Source organism: Triturus cristatus, chromosome 4_1 (assembly GCF_964204655.1).
Source record: "Triturus cristatus chromosome 4_1, aTriCri1.1, whole genome shotgun sequence".
Lineage (NCBI taxonomy): Eukaryota > Metazoa > Chordata > Amphibia > Caudata > Salamandridae > Triturus > Triturus cristatus.
Genome location: NC_140585.1, coordinates 68,553,035 through 68,574,847, shown reverse-complemented (window position 1 = coordinate 68,574,847; position 21,813 = coordinate 68,553,035). Strand labels below are relative to the sequence as shown.

Sequence of the window (21,813 nt, the reverse complement as noted above, 5' to 3'; positions counted from 1 at the left end):
ACTGCCTTTGCATTCCAGAGGGATGCCCTGCTTGAAGCTTGCTTTGTACTTCATAGGACTACTCTGCTGCTAGCAGAGGACTGCTCTGCTGCTTGAAGCCTGCCTTGTACCCTCAGAGACCTGCCTTGCTGCGTGTACCCAAGACTACCAGAGGGATTCAAAGGGCTCATTGGCTGGCCGCCTGTTCTGAGCTACAAGAACACAACAAGCGCCAATAACCTTAAACCCTGCACTTAGACCCTGCCTGAAGTGAGCCATGCACTCCAAGTGGTGCTCCGCTAGTCCTAGATCCTTGGAGGTAGTGCTAAAGGTGCCCAAAACAGCCAAAATCTGAAACTTTGGGTATCCACCAAAAAGTGACCTTAGAACAGTCAGGAGACCGTACCTTACCTGCGCGCTGATCCGCCCAAGGCTCAATGCCAGCTGGCCTGACTTTGCGGTAGCTTCAGCTACATTCTTCTCCGCAGCAGCATATCCTGTTCAGCAGCTCCTCTCAGAAGGGGTATCCGGGCTTGTAAAGCCCTCGTCGGCTATGGCCTGCAGCTCTGTCCCACTGGAAGTAGAAATCTTCACCACAACCTCATCTAGCGGCTTCCCCCGATGATGACACCTCCTCCTCGGACACCACTGGCTGCCTTCCCCTGCTAAACTTTAACTTCTTAGGAACGTTTCTTTGAAATTTCTTCTAAGGTCGAAGGTAAGCTGAGACCTAGCCCAATCCACTTCTTGTATCCGAACTGCTCTCCATAGTGGTCAGCCATAACTTTTGACTTTGCCCTGGTCTCACGCAACTAAATGACCATGGTTGGCGCTTTGAACTTTTAAGTGCTATTTTCACTTAAAACATTTGGGGAGAGGAGTTGGCCTAACGGTTAGGGCGCTCAATCTCAGACCTGGGGGAACTGGGTTCAAGTCTCAGTAATGACGCTAAAACATCCTGTGATTCTGGGCAGATGACTTAACCTCCCCGTGCCTAACAAAAAATGAATGTGTGTCCTCATGTAACGTAACTGGTGCTATGTAAAGCGCTCTGATACCTGATTGGATTCGGGTCAAGTTTGCGCTATATAAAACTCTGCAAAAAAAAAAAACTTGAAAGACTCATAACTCTGGTTGGATTTAATTTTTTGTCATTATATTTATTAAAATGTTCCCTATTTTTCTAAATTGGAGTGGGATTTTTTTGTGTTGTCTTTTCATTTTATTACTGTTTCTGTGCTGCATAAATACTTAACACAGTGCCTCTAAGTTAAACCTGTGTTTGTGCCACCTAGCAGCAGGGTTAAGCGCAGGTTAATTTTGTGACTTTTGTGGTTCACCCTCACAAGGTTTGTGGTTTTGCTTGAGAACTGTGTTCACTCCACCTCAATCAAAAATCCAGTTTCTTACAAGACAGTTTTTACAAAGGAAGACACAGACATAAACGAAGTTACAATGAGCAGCAAGGTCTAAATGCTCCGGAGGTAAACTTTACATGCTATGTTGACTACTCAAATGAAGCCAGATCCTTTCTCAGATGCAGAGTTGATTTCTAGGATCAGAATTCTTTGTGCAACAGTAGATGATTGTGGACAGGGCCCTCTGATTTTAGGTCTGCATGGTGCTACGCGAATAAATAAGCAGGAAAATGACAAAGCACTTGGATGAATAAAAACAATTTTATTTTATGAGTGTAGTTATTTCTAGTATTGATTCCATCAGCTTTTGCGCAGCAGATTAGTGCCAAGTAAAAACATACACAGTAGGAAAAGATTCATCGCTCCATGTACTAATCAGATAGCAAACGTTTGACGATATGAAGAAAAACATTTACAAACAGATTTAAAACCCATCTGCTATCTCAAAGTAAGTTTTGAAGATTGATGAGCATTCTGTTAGTTACAAAATATTTAAAAAGGTGGGAAATACTTTGACAGCTGAGGCCTTCAAGTTTAGTCTGAGTGACTCCAAAAGGTCAAAGGTTTGCAGGAGGCACATCTAAGGTTTCAGTTGTAACTTATGAGTCTTACAGGTTAGAAAAAAGATAGACTACAACTGAGACCTCAGCCGAGCAGACCACAGAGACGTTTTTTCTGCTAGACCTGTCAATCGACCAAAAGCTACTTTTTTCAAGAGCACCGGAAAGACCAGATCCGCGACAATCCAAAGGGGTCCCTGCCCTTGACTAACCCCGGATACCTTAATTTAGGACCTAACAAAACCAGCATTGCAATCGATTTTAGAATAATAGACCAAGGTGGACTGCTAGCCCAGACTGCTAGCCTCATTCTTCAATCAGTCTTGGAAAATCAGCCCTACGCACCAGAGGAGGCGAAAGACATGTGGGCTGTCCAGAGCTTTCAAAAGATTATGCATCAGAATAAATGAATGAGTGAATGGAGAAAATATGTTTACTTTGTCTGACATACATAATTAAGAGCAATGTAAATATGTAGTAAAACATAAAGCATTCATATTAGAACAGATGTGTAAATGTGGAGTAGTAGGCCCACACTCCCACTGAAACCCCAATCAAAACCACCCTGCCACCAAAATCACATCTGTACCAGGCAGGCACAGTGGACAGGCACTGGAGGGCCTTCTTAGATTGCCATTAGTGATCTGGTAGTAGAAGCGACATGAGACTCAGAGAAAGAAACTGGCTGGGCAAGGATTACACAAATGGGCCAAAGCAGAGCAGGCAGGAGTTGAAGCCATGTTCTGTAGTCAGCAATCCAACCACTGGACAACATCATCCAATCAGGATTGATGAAGGGACCGGAATAATGACGGTGTGCTGAGGATAGCGGAGACAATTTAAAAGTCGGCAATTGTGAGATTGTTAATTAGCAGCAATGTGAATGTATGTGATCTGTTAAGCAGGAGGATTTAGTAAAGAGACTCAAGAGAGAAGTTAAGATACTGATTACAGGGCTACAGTACAGAAATATATACTGCTAGCAAAGGAACTACATACAACAGAGGAGATTTAGGAGGCACATAGTACTAACACTTAGGATGGGTGGCTGCAGGGGAAATGAGAATTCAGCAGAGGTCGAGAAGCCAACAGGTGTAATATGGAAGGGGCCCATGCCGATGAAAAGCCGGCTTGACTGGGGACACGTCCATCATCGACAAGCAGCCACACATGCCACTGACTCCACCTCAGCCCTCTGACCCTTTAAAGCCAGCGGGTCTCTGACAGTCTCTAGACTTCTCCCTTGGCCAGTCTGCTTGTATTTTATAAGAGACAGGCTTTGGTCTACGTTCCATACAGTGGTTTCTGGAAGCAGGAGAGGAAGTGAAAATGTGCCCCTTCCTGTTTATCAAGCTTGCCCCGGCTGAGTTCTACTTGGTCTTGACTACAGGCTCAGAGGATGTTGCAGAGTCCTTTGCGCTTGACTTCGATGGCAGACTTCAGGAGACCCAGGTTGCGCTCAGTGTACGGTGGGTATCTGAGGGAGTTCAGCATTTCCATGCCAGTGCTTCGAAGTAGCACAGCACGGTGGTGCGAGAAGGTGTCGTAGGAGAACTTTCCATGGTACATTCCCATGCCGCTCTTCCCTGCAGTGCGACAGAGAAAAAAGCATGTTGGTGCAGTCTGGAATTTGCAGTTCAACTAAGCAACTTTTAAAGGAGAGGAGCTCAATGAATCAGTGCAGAGGCAGTGACGTCACAGACATGTGCGAGCACCCAAGAGCACAGCCTTGATGAGGTCTATGCTCCAAGCAGCAGCCATTTTGTACTTTGCGTGCATTCAGAAAAGTAGGACACATCTTAGCTATCCACTGGTGAACTCGAAGAGTCTGGGCTGACCTCATAAATCATTCACACAACATCGAAATGACCTGCCCAGGGCACCACAACCACTCCCCTCTGCTGCTACAAGGGGATGTAACCCTTCAAGGTGCCCAGTTACACTGAGTTTTTCTTTTGCGGGTCATCTCTCTATTCTCTTTGCTTTCAATGTGTTGTGAGGGTTTGTTAAATGTGTGTTTGGGATTTTGCTATGCCTGGGCTAGTTATCTGGCTTACTAACAGGTGCCTTTGAACAGATCTGTATTATTGGAAGTATGCTGCAGCTCTTACTTCTCTGACATTATTGTCAATATATTAATCCAGGATGGACTTGTTTGGGGTCAGCGAATCATGCTATGTCTCAAGCCCTATCCTAATAGAGACTATGTGATCCTGCTTACAACTTAGGCTGAGAGAAATATGCGTAATCTGCTTTTCTGTACTTATGCGAAAGGTCGTGAAAATTACACAAAATTAAGCGTAAATACATAAAATCCACATACATCATTTAGCAATATATTTTTCTCACTTTCTTAGTACAAAATGCATCCTCGTATTGAAATGTAATGTGAGGAAGCATTTCATGCTAAAATATAGTACGAAAAATGCAAGAGCTATTAACAACAACTGCTCCTGCTCTGGTTGTTCGTGTTGCATCCAAGCTCTGTTATAATTTTACCACAAATGGCTGCATAATTATGCAACGTTAACAACCAAAATGATGCAAATTACACTGTTGCAATTTGAATTTCACCTGGTCGTACTTAGAACCAATCAAGAAAGGAGCAGGGTGTGTGCACACATGCAATTCAGTACCTAGTGCTCTTAACTGTCAGCATACATCATCGAGATCAAGCAACATTACAATCAGCTGCCATACCAATTCCTCCGAAGGGCAGCGAAGGCAGTGTCATTTGCATCATTGCATCGTTGCCGCAAAATCCTCCGCTGCTTGTCCGCGCCAATATTGTATCCATCACCTGCCACCCAGGTGAAACAAAGAGTTAAATAGGTTGGACTAGAGTTAGACATTCAGGCAATGCACAAATATGACACTGAAAAGAAATGGATAGACCTACTGGGAATTCAGGAGAATTTAAGATAGGCAATTGCCTCAGAAAGTTTTGTATGGCTTTCCCATTCATCTAGGTCTTGAGATTCTATGTTGGTATGTTAAAATTAGAATATATTGTACACAATCAATTTTTGTGTCCTTAGGAAGTCTTTAGCTAATTAATCTGAAGCTGAAACATTCTAAAAACTGTTGTATTGTGTTTAGGAAGTTGGGAAAATGAGCAGAAAAAATACCTTAATGTCATTATCCTGGGAGAAGTGTTCCCTGTTGGTGTTGCGGCGGTGTAGAGGCATCCGTATGCTTGGCGGTCCCGCCACGGGTCCGCCAAGCTTATCAGGAGTTTCCTCTCTGTTAGGGTTTTCATGGCAGTTCCTACTCCATGAAAACCCTGTTGGAGAGGAAACAAAGGGGGCCCTACAGGGCCCTCAGGTTCCTCACCCCCTGTGGATGCCTACAGGGAGGCACAAAATGTGCCCCCATGTGTGCATGCACACCAGTTCCTACATTGCATGGACTTTGCTGTCCATGCCGTGCAGGCACTCTTTTTGGCGTTCCCTTTGCGGTGCCCAATTTCTGAGGCACCGCTGTGGGAATGCCAAAAAAGGCCCACCAGGCAGGAGGAAACTCCTAATTTGGCATGTGGCCCGACCACGGCTTTGGCTGTGCGGAAAAGGGCGGACTTGGTGCTGCACTGTCAAAGTCATAATCAGGCCCTAAAAGTTGGATACCTTTATGAGACCTGGAGGAATAGTTTTGGAGTGGTCCTGTCGCTAGTTTATTTACCACCTTTATGGTGATTTAATAATGCGTGATGTATTACAAAGGCATATATGCAAACACTTGTATGCCAATGACATCTAGCTTCTAATATGGTTCCATGTGTCTTCTGGGGTGGAATTTTCATTTTGAGATTAACAGTGAAGTGCTTAATTTCCAGATTTTATTTTTACCATTTTATTACAATAATCTTGATTTTTGGTTCAGGAGTTCCATGGTGAAACTTAGACTGACTCATTTGTGTTGAGAGCCCCGTACACAAGGTTTTTTATGCTTAACCCTTGACAATTACCTGTGTCATTATTTTTTAGCTTAAAACGTTTTATTAATTGTAATAAGAAAGTTTGAAAAGAAGCAGAATAATTATTATACACAATATTAGGTACATACTGCCGGTCACATTTACAGACAATGCATGTTAGAAAAACTTAATTCCAACGCTAAACAAGCATTTTCAAAGCAATAGGTCTCGCATTCAAGCGAGTTTGAGCTATTGGCATTGTAAACGACAATGCCTTTTATTTATGTTTTAGGTTTTAAAACATACATAAAATGCATTTTCATTTACAATACTAATAGCTTAAACTCTTGCAAATGTGAGACTTATTGAATTGCAATAAAGGGCCATCTGAAATGCTTGTTAGACTGTAAATATCAGAGGAAGAGACCGGCCAGCAACATCTTCAAAGTAGCGATAAATAGTGCAGTGAAGAAGATGTGTAAATGTTGTAAATTACACAGACACAAAGTGTGAAGTGAGACTTACATATGATCCATCCAGGATTTGTTTGGGGACACAGGTTCGCCTCGCCCCCCCCCCTTGCCTTTCCCAACTTCGATGGGGTTCTCCATGAGTTTCCCCCTATTCTGTTGGGCAGATCTCTTAAAATAATGAAAACGTTGAAATCCGGCTTTCCTACGGACCCTTGTCCTACGAAAGTATTGGCATCCATTGCCGAGGTGATCAATCCTGCTGTTAATGTGGTTTTGAACCTTTCCTTGTCTGAGGGACTGATGCCTGATAGTTGGAAACATGGAAAAATTCTTCCACTCCTAAAAAAACCCTCAGCAGATCCTTCTGTAGCTAGTAATTATAGGCCAATATCGTTGTTGCCTTTCTTCTCCAAGGCTTTGGAGAAGTATGTAAATGCTTTGGTCACAGACTTTGTAGAGGCAACTCATGTATTACATCTGAGCCAGTCAGGGTCTAGAGCCAACTTTAGTACGAAGACGGCCTTATTGGACGTCTCAGATACTAAAACAACCCTTGATCGAGGAGGTAAAGCGGTACTGATATTATTGGACCTTTTGGCGGCTTTCGACATCGTGCCCCATGATTTACTTTTGCACAGACTCCAGAACTGTGGCATGGGCGGTATGGTCCTTAGGTGGTTCTCCTCCTTTTTGTAAAGTCGGCAGCAAACTGTATGGTCCCCCCCTCTTTCTGCCCATATTCCCATGATGAAAGTTGGAGTTCCACAGGGCTCTATTCTGAGCCCAACTTTGTCAACATATATATGGCTCCCCTTGCGCTGCTCGCTGAGGAATATGGGGCAAAAGTAATATCCTATGCCGACGACACGCAGTTGCTGTTTACTTGCGAGAAGGGTGAAATAAACACTTGCCTGACAAAGGTGTTCGCCTGGTTTAGGCAAAATCAACTGCTATGTAATTCAGTTAAACCTGAAATTATCTTTTTCGGCCATAGTCCAGGTGAGGTATGGCGCCAATGGTGGCCCCAGAATATGTCCCCCCCAGCAAACTCAAGTCACCACCATAAAAAACCTTGGGGTGAAACTGGACGCTGACATGTCCATGAAGTCCCAGGTTCAAACAGTGGCCGGCACTTGCTTTGGGCTACTGAAAATGCTGAGGAACTTCCTCCCCTTACTCACGGTCGCGCGTAGGAAAACAGTGGTTCAAGCCTTGATCACGTCAAGGCTGGACTTTGTTAACGTTCTGTACCTAGGCCTTCCTGATTACGTATTAGGACGACTACAGGTGGTACAAAACGCGACAGCAAGGGCTGTACTCATGGTTGGTCCCATGACACATATGACGCCTCATCTGTAGTCCCTGCACTGGCTCCCAGTGCGAAAGAGGGTAGACTTTAAAGCCCTGGTGCTGGCCTTCAAGGCCTTTCACAATATAGGGGCTCCCTATATTAGGAATAGAATTCAGCCCTATGCTCCATCCAGAACCTTGAGGTCTTCGACCATGCGGTTGTCGATCGTGCCAAAATTCTTTCGTTCTCGTATAGGGGGGAGCGGGGCGCTCATTCCAGGTGGTGGCCTCCAAGCTATGGAACAGCCTGCCGCCCTCCCTGAGGAAGGTGCAGGATCTCGTTAGTTTCAGGAGCAATCTAAAAACTTGGATGATTATTAGCAACGGCCAGCGATAATTCTCGCTGGCCGTTCTTAGCGATAACTTTTTGATCGTAGGCTATCTCTGGAATGTATCGCCCTGGTAGCGCGTTATTAACAACGCGTTTCTCCAGGGCGTTAAAAATTCCAGAGATAGCGAGGTTATCTCAGTTTTGCAGGGAACATTGCTGGTTTTCCAGCGATGTTCCCTGCAAAACGGCGATAACCTTGCTGATACGACCCTATGGTCGTATCAGCATAATCCACCCCCTACGTAAAGCATAGGCGAGTCAGGATTTTAGCAGACGTTAGTTTTTGGCGAAAACAGCAGTTTTCGCCAAAACCTAACGACTGCTAAAATACTGTGGGCTGTCTTGTAAATATCGCGATGTGAACATCAGCGATATTTGCAAGGAAGTCCATCCGGGGAACGTCCAGTGACGCCCACTTTGCATCTCATTAGAGATGCAAAGGGAGGCATTGGGAAAAAGGGTGCTAACATGCGATTATGCATGTTAGCACCCTCTTGTAAATAGGGCGATATTTTTATCTCCGCTTTTTTGGCTTTAAAGCCAAAAAAGTGGTGATAAAGCCCTTGTAAATATGCCCCTTGACTCTTCCAACATTAGACGAAGTTTACCGGCCGTTGTGGGCAGTGTACTGTTAAGGGGCTCCTTTAGCGCCAGGACACTCTTAGGAGTAGCCGCGCGCACAAATACCCAGTAACATAACATAACATCCGAGCTATAAGCACTAACAAAGCGCTCCAAAACCTTTCGCTCTGTGATTACACTGTCGCGGCTGAGGAGGAAGAGCGCGGGGGGGGGGGTATTTCCTGCCCTCTCCGTGATTTGATTGTGCAGTATGGCATTGCATAATGTCATTGCTATATTTGGCCTAATAAAAAACACTCCAGCTGTAGTATGGCTCTGGCTTCACCTCCTGGTGCAGTGCAGGCTGTGCTTTATGGCAGGCATGGAGGGAGGGTGGGCTGGTCTCGGCTGCAGCTCCGGCCTCGTACAGTGCCCCTGTTATTACAAGTGAGAGAGAGGCTCTGAGGTGGTGGTATTGGTATTGGTGGTGGTGGTATTGGTGGTGCTGGTATTGGTAGTGCTGGTATTAGTGGTGGTGGTAGCATTGGTGGTGGTGGTACTGGTGGTTGAGGTGGTATTGGTGGAGGTGGTGGTATTGATGGTATTGGTATTGGTGGTGGTGGCTGAAAAGAGTATTGGCAGACGTTAAAAAGCATGTACCAGGAAATGCGTGCGTGCTGGAAAGCATGTAAACTGGCCGGTGAGCTCAGTTGGTTAGAGTGCGGTGCTAATAACGCCAAGATCGCGGGTTTAATCCCCTGATGGGACGATTTCTGTCAATCTAAAGACTAAACTAGACAAACTGCACATAAAGCAGTGAACCAAAAAGTGATAACTTGCTGCAGTCATTAGCAAAGAATATATATTTATTGTGGTTCTCCGGTAAGCTGGGCGGCTGTGTGCCTTGCTTACTGCACGGACAAAGCAAGCCTGCTCCTAGGCATGCTCATGTCTATTGAAGCTGCAAAAAATAAAAAACTGAAATCGTCCAAGAAGAGGATGCAGCGCATACAAAAGAATGAGTGCACTGGAGGTGGGGTTAGAGACATGTCTGAAAGGAGCAAAATGATCTAAAACTAAGGTGACTGCTTATAAAATACTTCTTGAACACCATCAATGAAAAATACTGCAAAGTAAACTAATTGATGGGAAATGCACTTTTACCCTGTTGATAGCTCAGTTGGTTTAGTGCGATCACTGTAGCTATCTGATGTTGTAGCAAAAGAGTTCAGTGGCCAACCTGCCATCATATTTTAGACTTGTCCTGTAATTGTGCCTCCAGCTCCTATACGCAGAGAAGAGCCGCAGGACCCCCATTGTCTTGCATTTTGGTTTCCCGCTTCTATAAAATCTCTCAAAGGACAAGCATCTCTCATTAAACCCTCTATAAGCCCTGAACCCGGCATCTGAACAACAGGGCTCCAGCGCGTGCTCCCCTGTTGCAACGCAGCATGCTACTTGTCGTTCATAGCACCGACAGCAGCCGACAATACTGCCAAGAGACAGCTTGAATGTGTTAATGACTACCACAGTTAGGGCATTGGTATTTATTTCCTCCATTAGGTATGTTTCAAAGTGGTGACTTGTGCCAACAGTGGGTAGAGGCAAAGAGGGTGATTTGCACAGGATGAAGTAGAAAGCAGACACTAGACTGCAGCAGGATGCAATTTGCTGCAGAGAATATGCATTTATCACGATAGTGCAATTTGGTGAATATACCACGTGACTGGGCACTTCTTCACTCCTCCTGGTTACACTCAGTCCATGTGTGTTTTTTTAACCACACACTAGTAGTTTTCTCATTAATAGTAGATACTCGCAAACTAGCCGAAACAGAGTAGAAGAAAAAAAGTGATTGCCCAAGAGCACACCATTTGGGCAAATGCAGCTGTCCGTGGCCCCCGCAGGGGGCCCTACCAACGGGCGGCCGTTTAGTGCCATTTGGGCACTCGCCACCCGCTGGCCAAGGGTTGGACTCAGAATTGAGTCCTTCACCTTGGCGCGCTAGGCGCGTCACTTCCGGCGGACAGAGGTCGGGGGAGGGTACTTGTACCTCCCCCACCTCTCTGGTGTCCTCTTTGCGCCAGACAAGCTGTCTTGTGGTTGCCCCCTCTGTCGTCGTCGCGGTCGTTTGCAGGAGCTGCTTATAGTGCAGTGAGGTTGATCTGCCCCACCTCCCCTCGTCCCCTCCATTGAGCTGGGGATGCGTGGCCAGCCCTGGTGGGCGGTGGTCCGTTCTTGGAGGGGGGATCAGTTAGCTCCGAGGGGGCTCCGATAGCGGCACCCTTTCCTGGCAGGAGGCCAGCACTGTGTCGTCCGGTGGGGGGGTACGAGGGGGCACGGCGCGGGAGACATACCGAATGCTTCCCGGCTCGGGCGTGCCTGCCCGATTCGGACTCAGGGGTTTTGGTGGAAGGTGCTATTAAATCACAAAGATAAATTGTAGGCTTGAATGACTTTAATTGAACAGCACGGCAGACATCCTCCCAGCTCCAGACTCCTAGACCAACTGAGTCTCTTACTGGCAGTAAACATCATCAGTTCTACACTACAACTTAGAACATAGCCTGAAAGCAAGCAAAGCGCATGCCACTGATGAAATCAAGTTAACATTCAAATGACCACAATATAGGTTACAACACATCCCCCTCCTTTGAACAAAACAAAAACAAAAAACAAAATGAAGCAAATAAAATAACAAAAAGCAAAAGCAAATTCACAAAGGAAAAAAAAACAAAAAAAAACACAATGTAAGAAACTAAATATAGTCATTCAATTTTTTAGGAAAATATTTTACACGGCTTGAGGTTCTAACCTTAAAACCACCAGAATTCTTTTCCCCCGCATTGCTAGATTCACAAAAAGTACCAGCATTGTACTCATCAACACGGTGCGTATCACCAGAAACTTGATTGGATAAACTTCTGCTTACACTGGGTGGACACTTTGCAACTCTTCTGACATTCCAGACCTTCCCATCCTGAGTAGCTACAGAATTCTTGAAAACCCTTTTGATTTGTATAGCTTTACCAAATTTACTAGCTCCCTTGCAGAGAATACCAGGCTTACGGATCCTAATCCAATCACCAACTATAAATGATGGTGTTTGCGTTTTCCACTTTTTATCAAACCAAGAACAAGTTTTTTGTTGTTTGTTCATCACTCTCAAGGAAATGTCATCAATACCTACACTGTTTGAGTCTAGTTTCATGCACTTCTCTCTAAACCACCACGGAGAGATCTTTGAGGCTGGCTCTCTCCCTTTCAACAATTTGAACGGACTAACCTCAGTTGTAGTATGAGGAGTGATCCTGTATAGCCATAATTTCTCTCTAACTCTGTTTAACCAATACTCTCCAAACTTTACCGTATCAACAACAAACTCCTTCAAAACTCTGTTGAACCTTTCAACCTGACCATTTTCATGCGGCCCATACAGAGACGTGAAAATATGCTTTATACCACATTCACCAACAAAATTCCTCATCTCTGAAGACTTAAACTGCACCCCGTTGTCGGTGACAAGGTAAGACGGGCAACCTTCACGTGCAAACGTTTCTTTTAAGAAATTTAACACAATTTCTGTTGTTATTCTATTCACAAACTTTACTTCCAGCCATTTTGAATGGTAATCAACCACCACTAAAGCAAACCTACATTTTTCAGGAAGCATATTAAGAGGACCTGAAATATCGAAAGCTAACTTTTGCCAAGGTACTTTTGGCCATTCCACCATTCTTAAAGGTGGAGTCTTAACACTCAACATTCTTTCACTAGACACACAAAACTCACATTCTCTGACTAAGCAATCAATGAACCTGTCAATGCCTGGCCACCAAAAAAAATTCCTAACCAGACGTTTCATGGAAGAAATTCCATGATGTGTTTTGTGTGCAATTTTAAGAATAACATCCCGCATCCCTTTAGGAGGAATACATTTAGAATTCTTGAAAATAAAGTCTCCCTCCACTTCAAGTTCATCTGCAACCTTGAAAAAAGACAATATCTCAGATCTGATCTGACGCTTGTTAGGCCAACCTTCCATCACAAATTTTTTGACCTCCAACAAATCTTCGTCCTTAACCACACATTCTTTCCAAAACTCCTCACTAATGTCCTGAAATTGTGCAGGGATAACATCATTAATATTAAGCACAAAATCAACCTCTTTTACCACATTTACACCACTAGAACCACATGGTAACCTTGACAAAAAATCAGCTGTAACATTCTTCTTCCCTGGCACATACTCTGTCTTGAAATTGTACTCTTGAAGCTGTAGTAAGGACTCCCTTACTACGTACATACATTGTTAAGTTAGCATAACCACGTTAGAAGTTAGAAAGCCATCTTGCTGCTTTTGCACACGACACTGCGTTCACATGTTATTGCTTAAACGAACTGCTGACTCGAGTTTTGCCTCACACGAGAGCAATCTGTTGTTACCATCCCGAGCTCTGCGAAGCGACCTTGGTCTGCACACGATGTGACAAACAGTCTGAGTTGTTAGACAATGCATGTTTTCCACTCTAGGTTGATCGACCCACTATTTAGTCATAACACACGAGCAGCTGCACATACCTGAAAGTTGGTGCTTTTAATATCACAGACATCATGTTTATTATTCAGACCGAAGACGAGCCTTCCTGCGAGAAGACTCCTGATGCTCCTGTGATGTGATTTCACTAAGCTGATCTTTGAGGTATGGGGTCCCCTATTCAAGCCTAAGAGACCTTCTGTTAGTCTAATAATAATATTAGCTTCTTAGTAAAGGGAAGGTGGTAGTATCCACTGTCATTATAATATGATCACCCCTTTTATATTCTATGGAATTGTAACTATGCTGATGGTTTTGATTTTAATCATTTGTCTGCTTGTATTAGCCAAAGTACTGCATATTAGGGCACGTGGTCTATAAAAATAAACTCTTTTTATTTTCACCGTGTCTTTGTTGATTCTTGTTGTGGACTGATGTGAGAATAATATACGAACAGGTATTTCCGATTCCCACCATTCCTGAGTATGTACTGAGTCGCTTTTTCTGGGTTGTCTTTTCATTGGGACCGCCGAGTTAAATCTCGGATAACGAATGGGACACTTATGCTAGCCGGATACTGGGTTCTGGGTTCTGAGGTGAGTTTCTGGTACACCACAACTCACTGAGGTCCTGGGGTTCTACGCATAGTTCTGTGTATAAGCAGAATCCCTGCAACATGGCGCACCTAACGTTTGGTCTATGAGTTGAAACGCCTTAGTAGTGCTCGCGTTTGTCCACAACACCCTCTTTCTTGTTTCCGGATAACAAGTCTGACGGATTTAAAACCTACCTAGGTCTATTGATATAGGTTCTTTCAAGCTTGATAATTAAAAAGGTTATTGAACCCTTGTGCTACTGATAGTTTCAAGTGTGTGTTGTCCTAATGTCGGTGGATATTGCGGCGCATAGCCGTGCAGCTCTGAAACGTCATTTGACGCAGTATGGGGTGCCGGACACTGGTATGAACGTCATCTTTGTGGTGGGAGCCGATGCGGCTCATCCCTATGAGTTGTTCTACTCTTGGGTGACGATTCCGGCGGTGGGGGATGATGACACCTTTCATTCTTACACTGCCGCTGCCGTGCCAGCGAGCTATACGCCGTATAGGACACAGGAAATACCGATATCTGCTTGGCAGCATCTTATTTGGTTTAATGGCGCCCTTCCCCATGTGGTTATACCGCCGAGAATGGGCCCTTTATCAATTGCAGGGGCCACTTGGCCGGTACTAGCCGGATTTACGCCTCATCCCCGTTACCTCACGGTGACGGTAGCTGAGTTGCGTGTACTACACACTGCCCTAATTACGGTATATAGGGCGTTGGTGCAGTACGTGTCGCGCAATATGCAGGCGGGGGCACCTGCTGTTGCGGGGCAGCCTACTGATCATCACGCGGTGGTCATTAGTCCTGTTATGGTTAATTCTGTTATGGGCAAGCGCCCCCAAAATAGGGATGATTTCCCCTTTTGGCTTGCTGAAAAATTTGACCAAATAGAAGCGGTTTACCCGAATACTACTCCTGTGGAGAAACACAGGATCCTCACCATTAGTTTGCCTAAAGACTTGGTCCCCCACATAGATGATTGTGTAAATTGGGGCAAGGTCTTTGCAGCGACGTATGCGCAGTGCTTTGGCACTCCGTCTATGTTGCAGCTGCCCTCCGTTATCAAAAGAGTTCAAGAGAACCATGGTGCGGAGTCTGCGATAGAGTTAGGGATGCGGCCCCTCGGTCAATTTGACCTGGTGGCTACCATGATAATTGGAAACCTAAAGGGTGATGCTTTGCATTTCCAGGTTCGTAATGAACTGAAGCGAGTTGCTGAGGAGGACAAACCGCAGGAATTTGCGAAAATAATCGCAGAGGCATATCGGGATTTGGGTCGTAGCTCTTTAGGAGTTAAGCCTGTCATAAAGAATCCCGATCTAAAACAGCAGGGTAAGGCAGAAACGTCTGGTAAGGACGAACGACCCATTTTTCCAAAACAAAAATGGCAGTTTAAACAACAGGGAAAGCAGCAGCAACAGAAACAGGGCTCTCGGCCTGCCTCTCCCGTACAGTCAAGTAGTGAACGCACTTATGATCTGCGCGATCGTGCTGCTATAAAGTCTCCTGATAGATTTCAGGTTTCTGAACAGCGCTCTCCTCGTTCTTCACAGGAAACATCGGCTACACAGTCCGGTGGCGGAGGCGGTGGCAAAGGTCGGGGTGCTCCACAACAGCGTGACCAACCCCGGCAGACTGAGGGTAAAGGCAAGCAGGACGAATTTGCACGACAAAGACCCCCGTTTCAGAAGAAGAAAGTGGCGGCTCTGACGGCAAGGTATGCCTCAGATAGTGCGGACACAGCTTCGGAACCAGACGTGGGCGCTGACGCTCCTGGACAGCGCAGCGGAAATTACCATAGTCCGTCAAGCTCTGCGTCCATTTCTGGCGGTGACAGCAACTGATATATCGGTTACTGTTGAAACAGCTGACACCAGAGTGGCGCCCCCTGACAGACTTTATGAAATAGTCTTATTAATTGAGGGTGACATACAACGTACAATAAAAGGGATTTTTTGGGATAATCTGACCACCACCTATGATATCCTCCTAGCGGAGGCAGATTGGCCCCCAGCTTTCATTTTAGAGGCTCCTAGAGGGGAGGAAGTAATCCTCCCGTCCTTTGCGCACACAGTGCCTAAGGACCAAGCTGAAGTGTATGCTGGGGAGTGGGCGCTTGCGCTTGCGCCGGCGGTGTATCGTACTCAGGTGGGATGGGACAGATTGTCCCCCTGCCATGAGATTCCATTGCGGTCTATGCCCCAGCCTCAACCTCAATATCCTGTGCGTCGTGAAGCGAGACCCCACGTCGCGGCAATCCTTGAACAATTGGAATATCAGGGTGTTATTGAAACATGTGTGTCCCCTATGAATAACCCTTTATTCACTGTAACGAAGCCTGACGGCTCGTACCGTTTAGTTTTGGATTACCGGCACCTAAACTCCCATTGCCGGACCTGCGCGGTACAAAATACACATAGCTCGGCTTTGGTCGACAGTCTCGTGCGTAAAAGGTTTAAAACGACACTTGACATTTCCAATGGCTTTTTTAGCCACAACCTGTCCACACTGAGTAGCCAGTGGACAGCGTTTACTTCGGGCGGCAAACAAAAACAGTTTACAAGATTAGCCATGGGTTACAAAAATAGCCCTGGCGTCTTTTCTGCTCGCGTGGTTTCTCTCTTAGAAAGAATAGACCCCGACGCATACTCTTATGTTGACGATATCTATCTTACGGATGATGAGCTGATGCCACATCTGTCTCGAGTCGACAATATTATCGTGAGTTTTGCTGACTATGGCTACAAATTCAATTTTGCGAAGTCACACATCGCAGAATATACGGTGTTGTTTTTGGGCTACGAGCTCAACAATGAAGGTAAGGGGTTAGCCCCCCACTTTCTGGAAAAGTGTGCACGCTTAAGTGCTCCTACGACACTGAAGAAATTACAATCTCTGCTGGGTTTTCTGAATTTCGGCCGTACGTACATTCCTGATTATGCCCAGCGTATCAAGCCGCTTTACGCCTTGGTACAACCTTCGTTTTCGAAGTCTAGCTGGCAGCTAGAACACTCTGCAATTTTACAGTCTTTACAGGCTGACCTTCTTGCTTCACAATACTTGCTGACACGTGATAACCGCACTAACCTGGTAATAAGAATTGTACCAGGCGCCGTGGGGTTCACGTATTTGACGTTTAATGAGGGCGACACAGTCCCCATTGCGTACAAATCCCACTTGTACACCTCTGCTGAATTACGTTTTTCCACGGTCGAAAAAGTTCTGACTGCTGTGCAGATGGCGATCCTCAAGGAACGCGCACTGTCGCATGGGAAACAGATTCTGGTTGTAACACCATATCCTGCTTTAGAGGCAGTGACTAAAGCAAGTGTACCAAATTCTAAAGCTTTGCATCCACGGTGGATACAATGGGCCACAACACTGACGTCGCCAGATGTCACTTACATCTTTGATGCCTCATTACAGACTCAAGAGTACTTGCAGTATGAATTCGTTCATCCGGCACCTCTGTCTTTGCGCCCGCTCGAGGAATACCATTGTGTCATATACACTGACGGGTCTGCGCAACCCGCAATTGGATCGAAGCACGCTTATTCAGCGGCTTGCGCAATTGTCGTAGGTACATTCGTAAATGGTGAATTCCAATCTGATGCAGTGCATACGCAGTCATTGGGTGATTGTACCGCGCAATTAGCGGAGCTTCGGGCTCTGGTGCTTGCACTGGAGTTTGCTGATCCCCGAGTCACTACTCTTATAGTGAGTGACTCCTTCTACTGTGTCCAGTCCTACAATGACAATTTACACTTCTGGTCTCAGAATGATTACCGCGACACTAAAGGTAGCACAATTAAGCATAAAACGCTTTGGGTTCGGGTGGCGGACTTTAAAGAACGTCTCCCTCTCGTGAGTGTTATTCACACTCTTGGTCACCAGCGGCTTGGTGTTCATGCTGTCGGCAACAGCTTAGCTGACGAGGCAGCGAAAACAGCAGTGGCTACATACTTAGTGGCAGCGGTTACAAGATCCAAAAGTAAGATTGATGATGACATCTTGGCAGCTATTGCTGCTACAGAGAAGGGAGGTGATTACCCGAAGGGTTTTCCCTCTCGGTATATTTATCATTTAAGTCCTGATAACGTCCCATTAGTGAGGATTAACGACGTTGGTGACAGAATAATTCCCAACGCGGACTGCAGACCAGCACTGATCCTAGCTGCGCACGAGGGGTTGGCGTCAGCCCACGCCGGTGTGTCAGCTACAATATCTCTGCTACAACAACGTTACTGGTGGTTTGGTTTATATAAACAAGCGCGCGCTTATGTTCTTGATTGTGACATTTGCCAACAGATTAAACCTTCTACTGTTGCGCGCCCGCCACAGACACAGCTGTACATCTCTAATAAGCCATTTGGTTGTGTTTATTTAGATCACTGCGGTCCTTTTTCTTCTGATACTGCGTACAAGTACATCTTGGTTGCAGTGGATTCGTGCACACGTTTTCTATGGGTATGGCCACAAAGGAGTGCTGACTCGCGGACTGTCATCAGGGATTTGCGTGTCTTTGTGGGAACTTTTGCGTGTGGTACCTTCCATTCTGATCAGGGCCCTGCGTTCGCCTCTAAGGCTTACAAGGAGGCTATGAAAAATTTGGGGGTCCTTGTCAAATTTTCGTCTCCCTACCGACCTGAGGGTAATAGTGTGGTGGAGCGAATGAACCGTGACTTAAAGCAATCATTGACAGCACGTGTTTTAGGCACAGGCCGGAACTGGCTAGCCCATTTGTATAACGTCCAACGTGCACTTAATAATCTCCCTAGAAGGTCTCTGGGTGGGCGGACCCCGTACATGATGCTCTTCGGAATCAGAATGTTTGTTCCAGACCTTGATGGTCTAGACATTGCGGCGTCGACCGCACCCTTTGACGTAGATGATCACTGTGCTGTTTTGCAGACTCTACAAGAAGCCAGAGACTCTCTTTCGAAAGAACATTTGCCCTCCACATCTGAAGCTGAGGTTCAGATTCCGGTAGTCGGCTGGCTACCCCGAGTTGGAGATCTGGTCCGTGAGAAGGTGGAGAACAAGAAGGAGTTCGGCCCCTCTTATCGTGCACCAGTTCCAGTGCTTGGAGTGCAGGGTACAAGAACAGTCATTTTACCTCCACTTCCTGGTCGCAAAGAAAACAGGTACATCTCTATTGACAATGTCAAACTTCAGCGAGTGGCCGATACTTCTTAGTATGACTCCGGCAGTTTCATGCCAGACGATGCAAAGACATTCAATGTTGGTTCCTGCTTCTACCACCTTGTCTGATGTTGCCATCGAGATGCATTCAGTTACTGATCCCTTGCTGATACCACCGGCTGGTGGTTTGCCCGAAGAGACTGAGTATGCTTATCCAACACGTGGACCCTCGCCTGTCTTACAATCTACAGCGCTTGGCCAGTCCCGTTTTTCCTTTGACACTAACTCTTTGCCCTCAACTCCCCCATCTAACATTGCTGTTGTTGTAAGTTGGTTTAAGAGACATTTTTTGATAGCCCCTTGGACATACATCTGGTTGATGCTTTTTGGTATTTTTTTGTTCATGTCCATTGGATTTGTTGTAGTTTTCTTCCGTTTGGTGGATGGCCATTATCTCAAAGAGAGATCGACAATTAGACTTATCAATGGAACTTTGGCCCCCCACTCCTCATCCCACATCATGAAAAGGGACCAGACTTTTGTGAATATTACTGCCTGGCCCGTCATGGATGGAATCGCATGGGATGCAGTTAAATTTCAAATTCATGGGCCTACAGAGGTCATTAATGTGCCTAATGTATTTCGTGTTTCTATGGGTGATGTAGTTAAACAGAACATACGTTCTGATGATTGGGATGTACACGCCATTGAAGCACTGTTTTCAGATTTGAAATATTATGCCGCCTTTGATGCTGAGGATTTGTATGAAAATGCGGCTAATTATGCGGAACAGTATTGTTTTCAACATTATGGCAATCACTTCCTGCATAAATCGAATTCGTTTAGAAATTTTGTAAATTTTACCCAGTGGGAACATTGTCCCACCCCCTCGTTTGGCAGTTCACATACATTAGTTGATAAGTTTACTTATTTTACTGATTTCAGTGTTTCAGCCCCGGCATCCTTTTATTTTAAAGTTAAGCCTGAGTCTGCCTCTAAGGTTAGACTGACACACACCAAATTGCTGTATTCTAAGTCCTTTATGGATGAGTTGTCAATCAAAGGTTATGATCTATGGAAGGCTACTATTGATCTTAAGTCGGTTTGGGGTTCCAAACCGTGGCAGGTTCAGGGAACTGAAGCTTTACACCGTGCCTGTCTAGTACCAAATCATATGTTGTTTTTAAATGCAACCATCTTCCAAACCACCTGTTTCGGATTGGCCACTTCTAAAAAACTAAATTCGCCTTCTGTGCCGGATCTGGGTGCTTACCCAAATTGGAATAATCACACAGATCTGTCCCTTCCTGCTTTGCAGTTATTAGTTTCTAATTCATCTTTCAATATTTCGAAATTTAATAGTGAGGGATGGTTAATTTGGCAAAGCAGTTCTGATACCTGTCAACGTCGTTTTCTAGGACTGAAACCGGGGTATACTCAAGATAGCGTGGACCCCTGGTTTGAGTCGTCACATACGGTAACTACATACTCTGTAGGGAAATTATGTCAGTCCTGGCTGCGACATTCCACCTTGGCATCTGTCAAAGTTCATTTATCAAAGTTACATGACAAAATAGATTTGAATGATTTTGTTAAAGGTCCTGTGGGTGGCAGATCCAAGAGATGGGCGTATGCTATTTACAACGAAGTATGGAAACTGTCGCAAATTGAGGCAGCTTCAAGAGTGAGAGCTATTGATCAGGCTAATATGGAAAAAGTATTAGCAGTTATTGATAACAGCATTAACACTCTTTCTTCTCGCATTTATACATTAGATAATATTGTTTCTTCAATTGTGGATATTGTGCAGGATGATATGTCTGTGTTGTATCATGGTCAAAACCAGTTGCGTTCTGTTATGCAGTTTGCATGGACATTACAAACGTTGAAGGCAGGGAAGGTCCCTTGGGACTATCTGAATACAACATCGTTATTTCTTCCCTTTAACCTTACTGACAAACAGCAGTTCATGTCCATGAAGGATGCTACATATTCCTTGCTACATATTGAAAAATTGGAGCCGTTACCTTTCTCTGTAGCGGAAGTCGATTCCGCAGTGTGGCTCTTACACGGATTGATAACTCTCCCGTTCGCACTTTTTAAGTTTACCTCTTGTATGAAACACTATGCTCTAGGTAGATATGAACAGCTGGGTACCGCTTTCATACATGAAGTCTGGTCCCTCCCCTTTACGTATAGATGTACAAGAGACGGTACTGAGGTTTATCTGAAGGGTGAAGAATGTACAACGTCACCTGATCATTCTGTTGTATGTAGGCACATTCAATTGCACGGAGCTTGTAATGTACACGCTCCGAATTTGGCCTGCGTCCTCAAAAGTATCCCGGTACCAGTGATTACGCCATCTTTCACGCTGCTTGCAAACGGTAGTTATTTAATTTTAAACAATGAAGCTTGCTGCAGGATGTTAGTAGGGATCCCGTATATAGTAACTGTATCACAGAGGGTTGTCTGCTGCAATAACGTCCTGTTTCCACCCCCGCATGGGAGGCTGGATGCTTCCATCTGGCCTTCGATTCCAACCTTGAAAGCAGAGTTCAACAAGATGAGCAGAATAAGAGCGCTATTGTCCCAAAAGGAGGTGCCATTGACTTCCTCCCGGGAAACATTTGTCCTTCACGTAGCAAATACGCGCACTGAGGTACAGGCGCTTTTGAATACTGACCTCCCCCTGCATTTTGGAGCTTTGATCCAAACAATTTTCAATGCCTCGTCCACGACTGGCCTGGCTCATTTTTTTAAACTTGTGGGCTCGGGCCTCGTGACCTCGTTCCAAACTATTTTTGGTGTGATTCCGGCATTTTTTCATTCTATTTTCTCAAGCGTCTTTGGAGGTGTCCCGTTAATTCTGGCGCTAGTGGCAGGTGTGCTGCTTTTACTTTTCATCTTGCGAAATGGCTGCTCTTTCTGTGCCACACGACAG

The 21,813-nt window shown here is 45.3% G+C and overlaps 1 protein-coding gene across 10 annotated transcripts in view; it reads right to left on the bottom strand.

Annotated features, from left to right (window-relative positions):
* Window positions 1-1,639: 1,639 nt before the first annotated feature.
* The window catches only part of LOC146839543 (aldehyde dehydrogenase family 3 member B1-like), a 571,254-nt gene continuing 551,080 nt past the window's right edge, over window positions 1,640-21,813 (bottom strand). For 7 of the 10 annotated variants that reach the window (XM_085651604.1, XM_085651597.1, XM_085651602.1 and 4 more), the window contains 2 exons: window positions 4,658-4,757; window positions 1,640-3,543 (listed from right to left, as the gene is read on the bottom strand). In XM_085651604.1, coding sequence (XP_085507730.1) covers window positions 3,350-3,543; window positions 4,658-4,757 — 294 coding nt within the window. In that variant the 3' untranslated portion in view covers window positions 1,640-3,349. The remainder of the gene's footprint in view (window positions 3,544-4,657; window positions 4,758-21,813) is intronic. The other 3 variants (XM_085651605.1, XM_085651607.1, XM_085651606.1) reach the window with 1 other exon arrangement.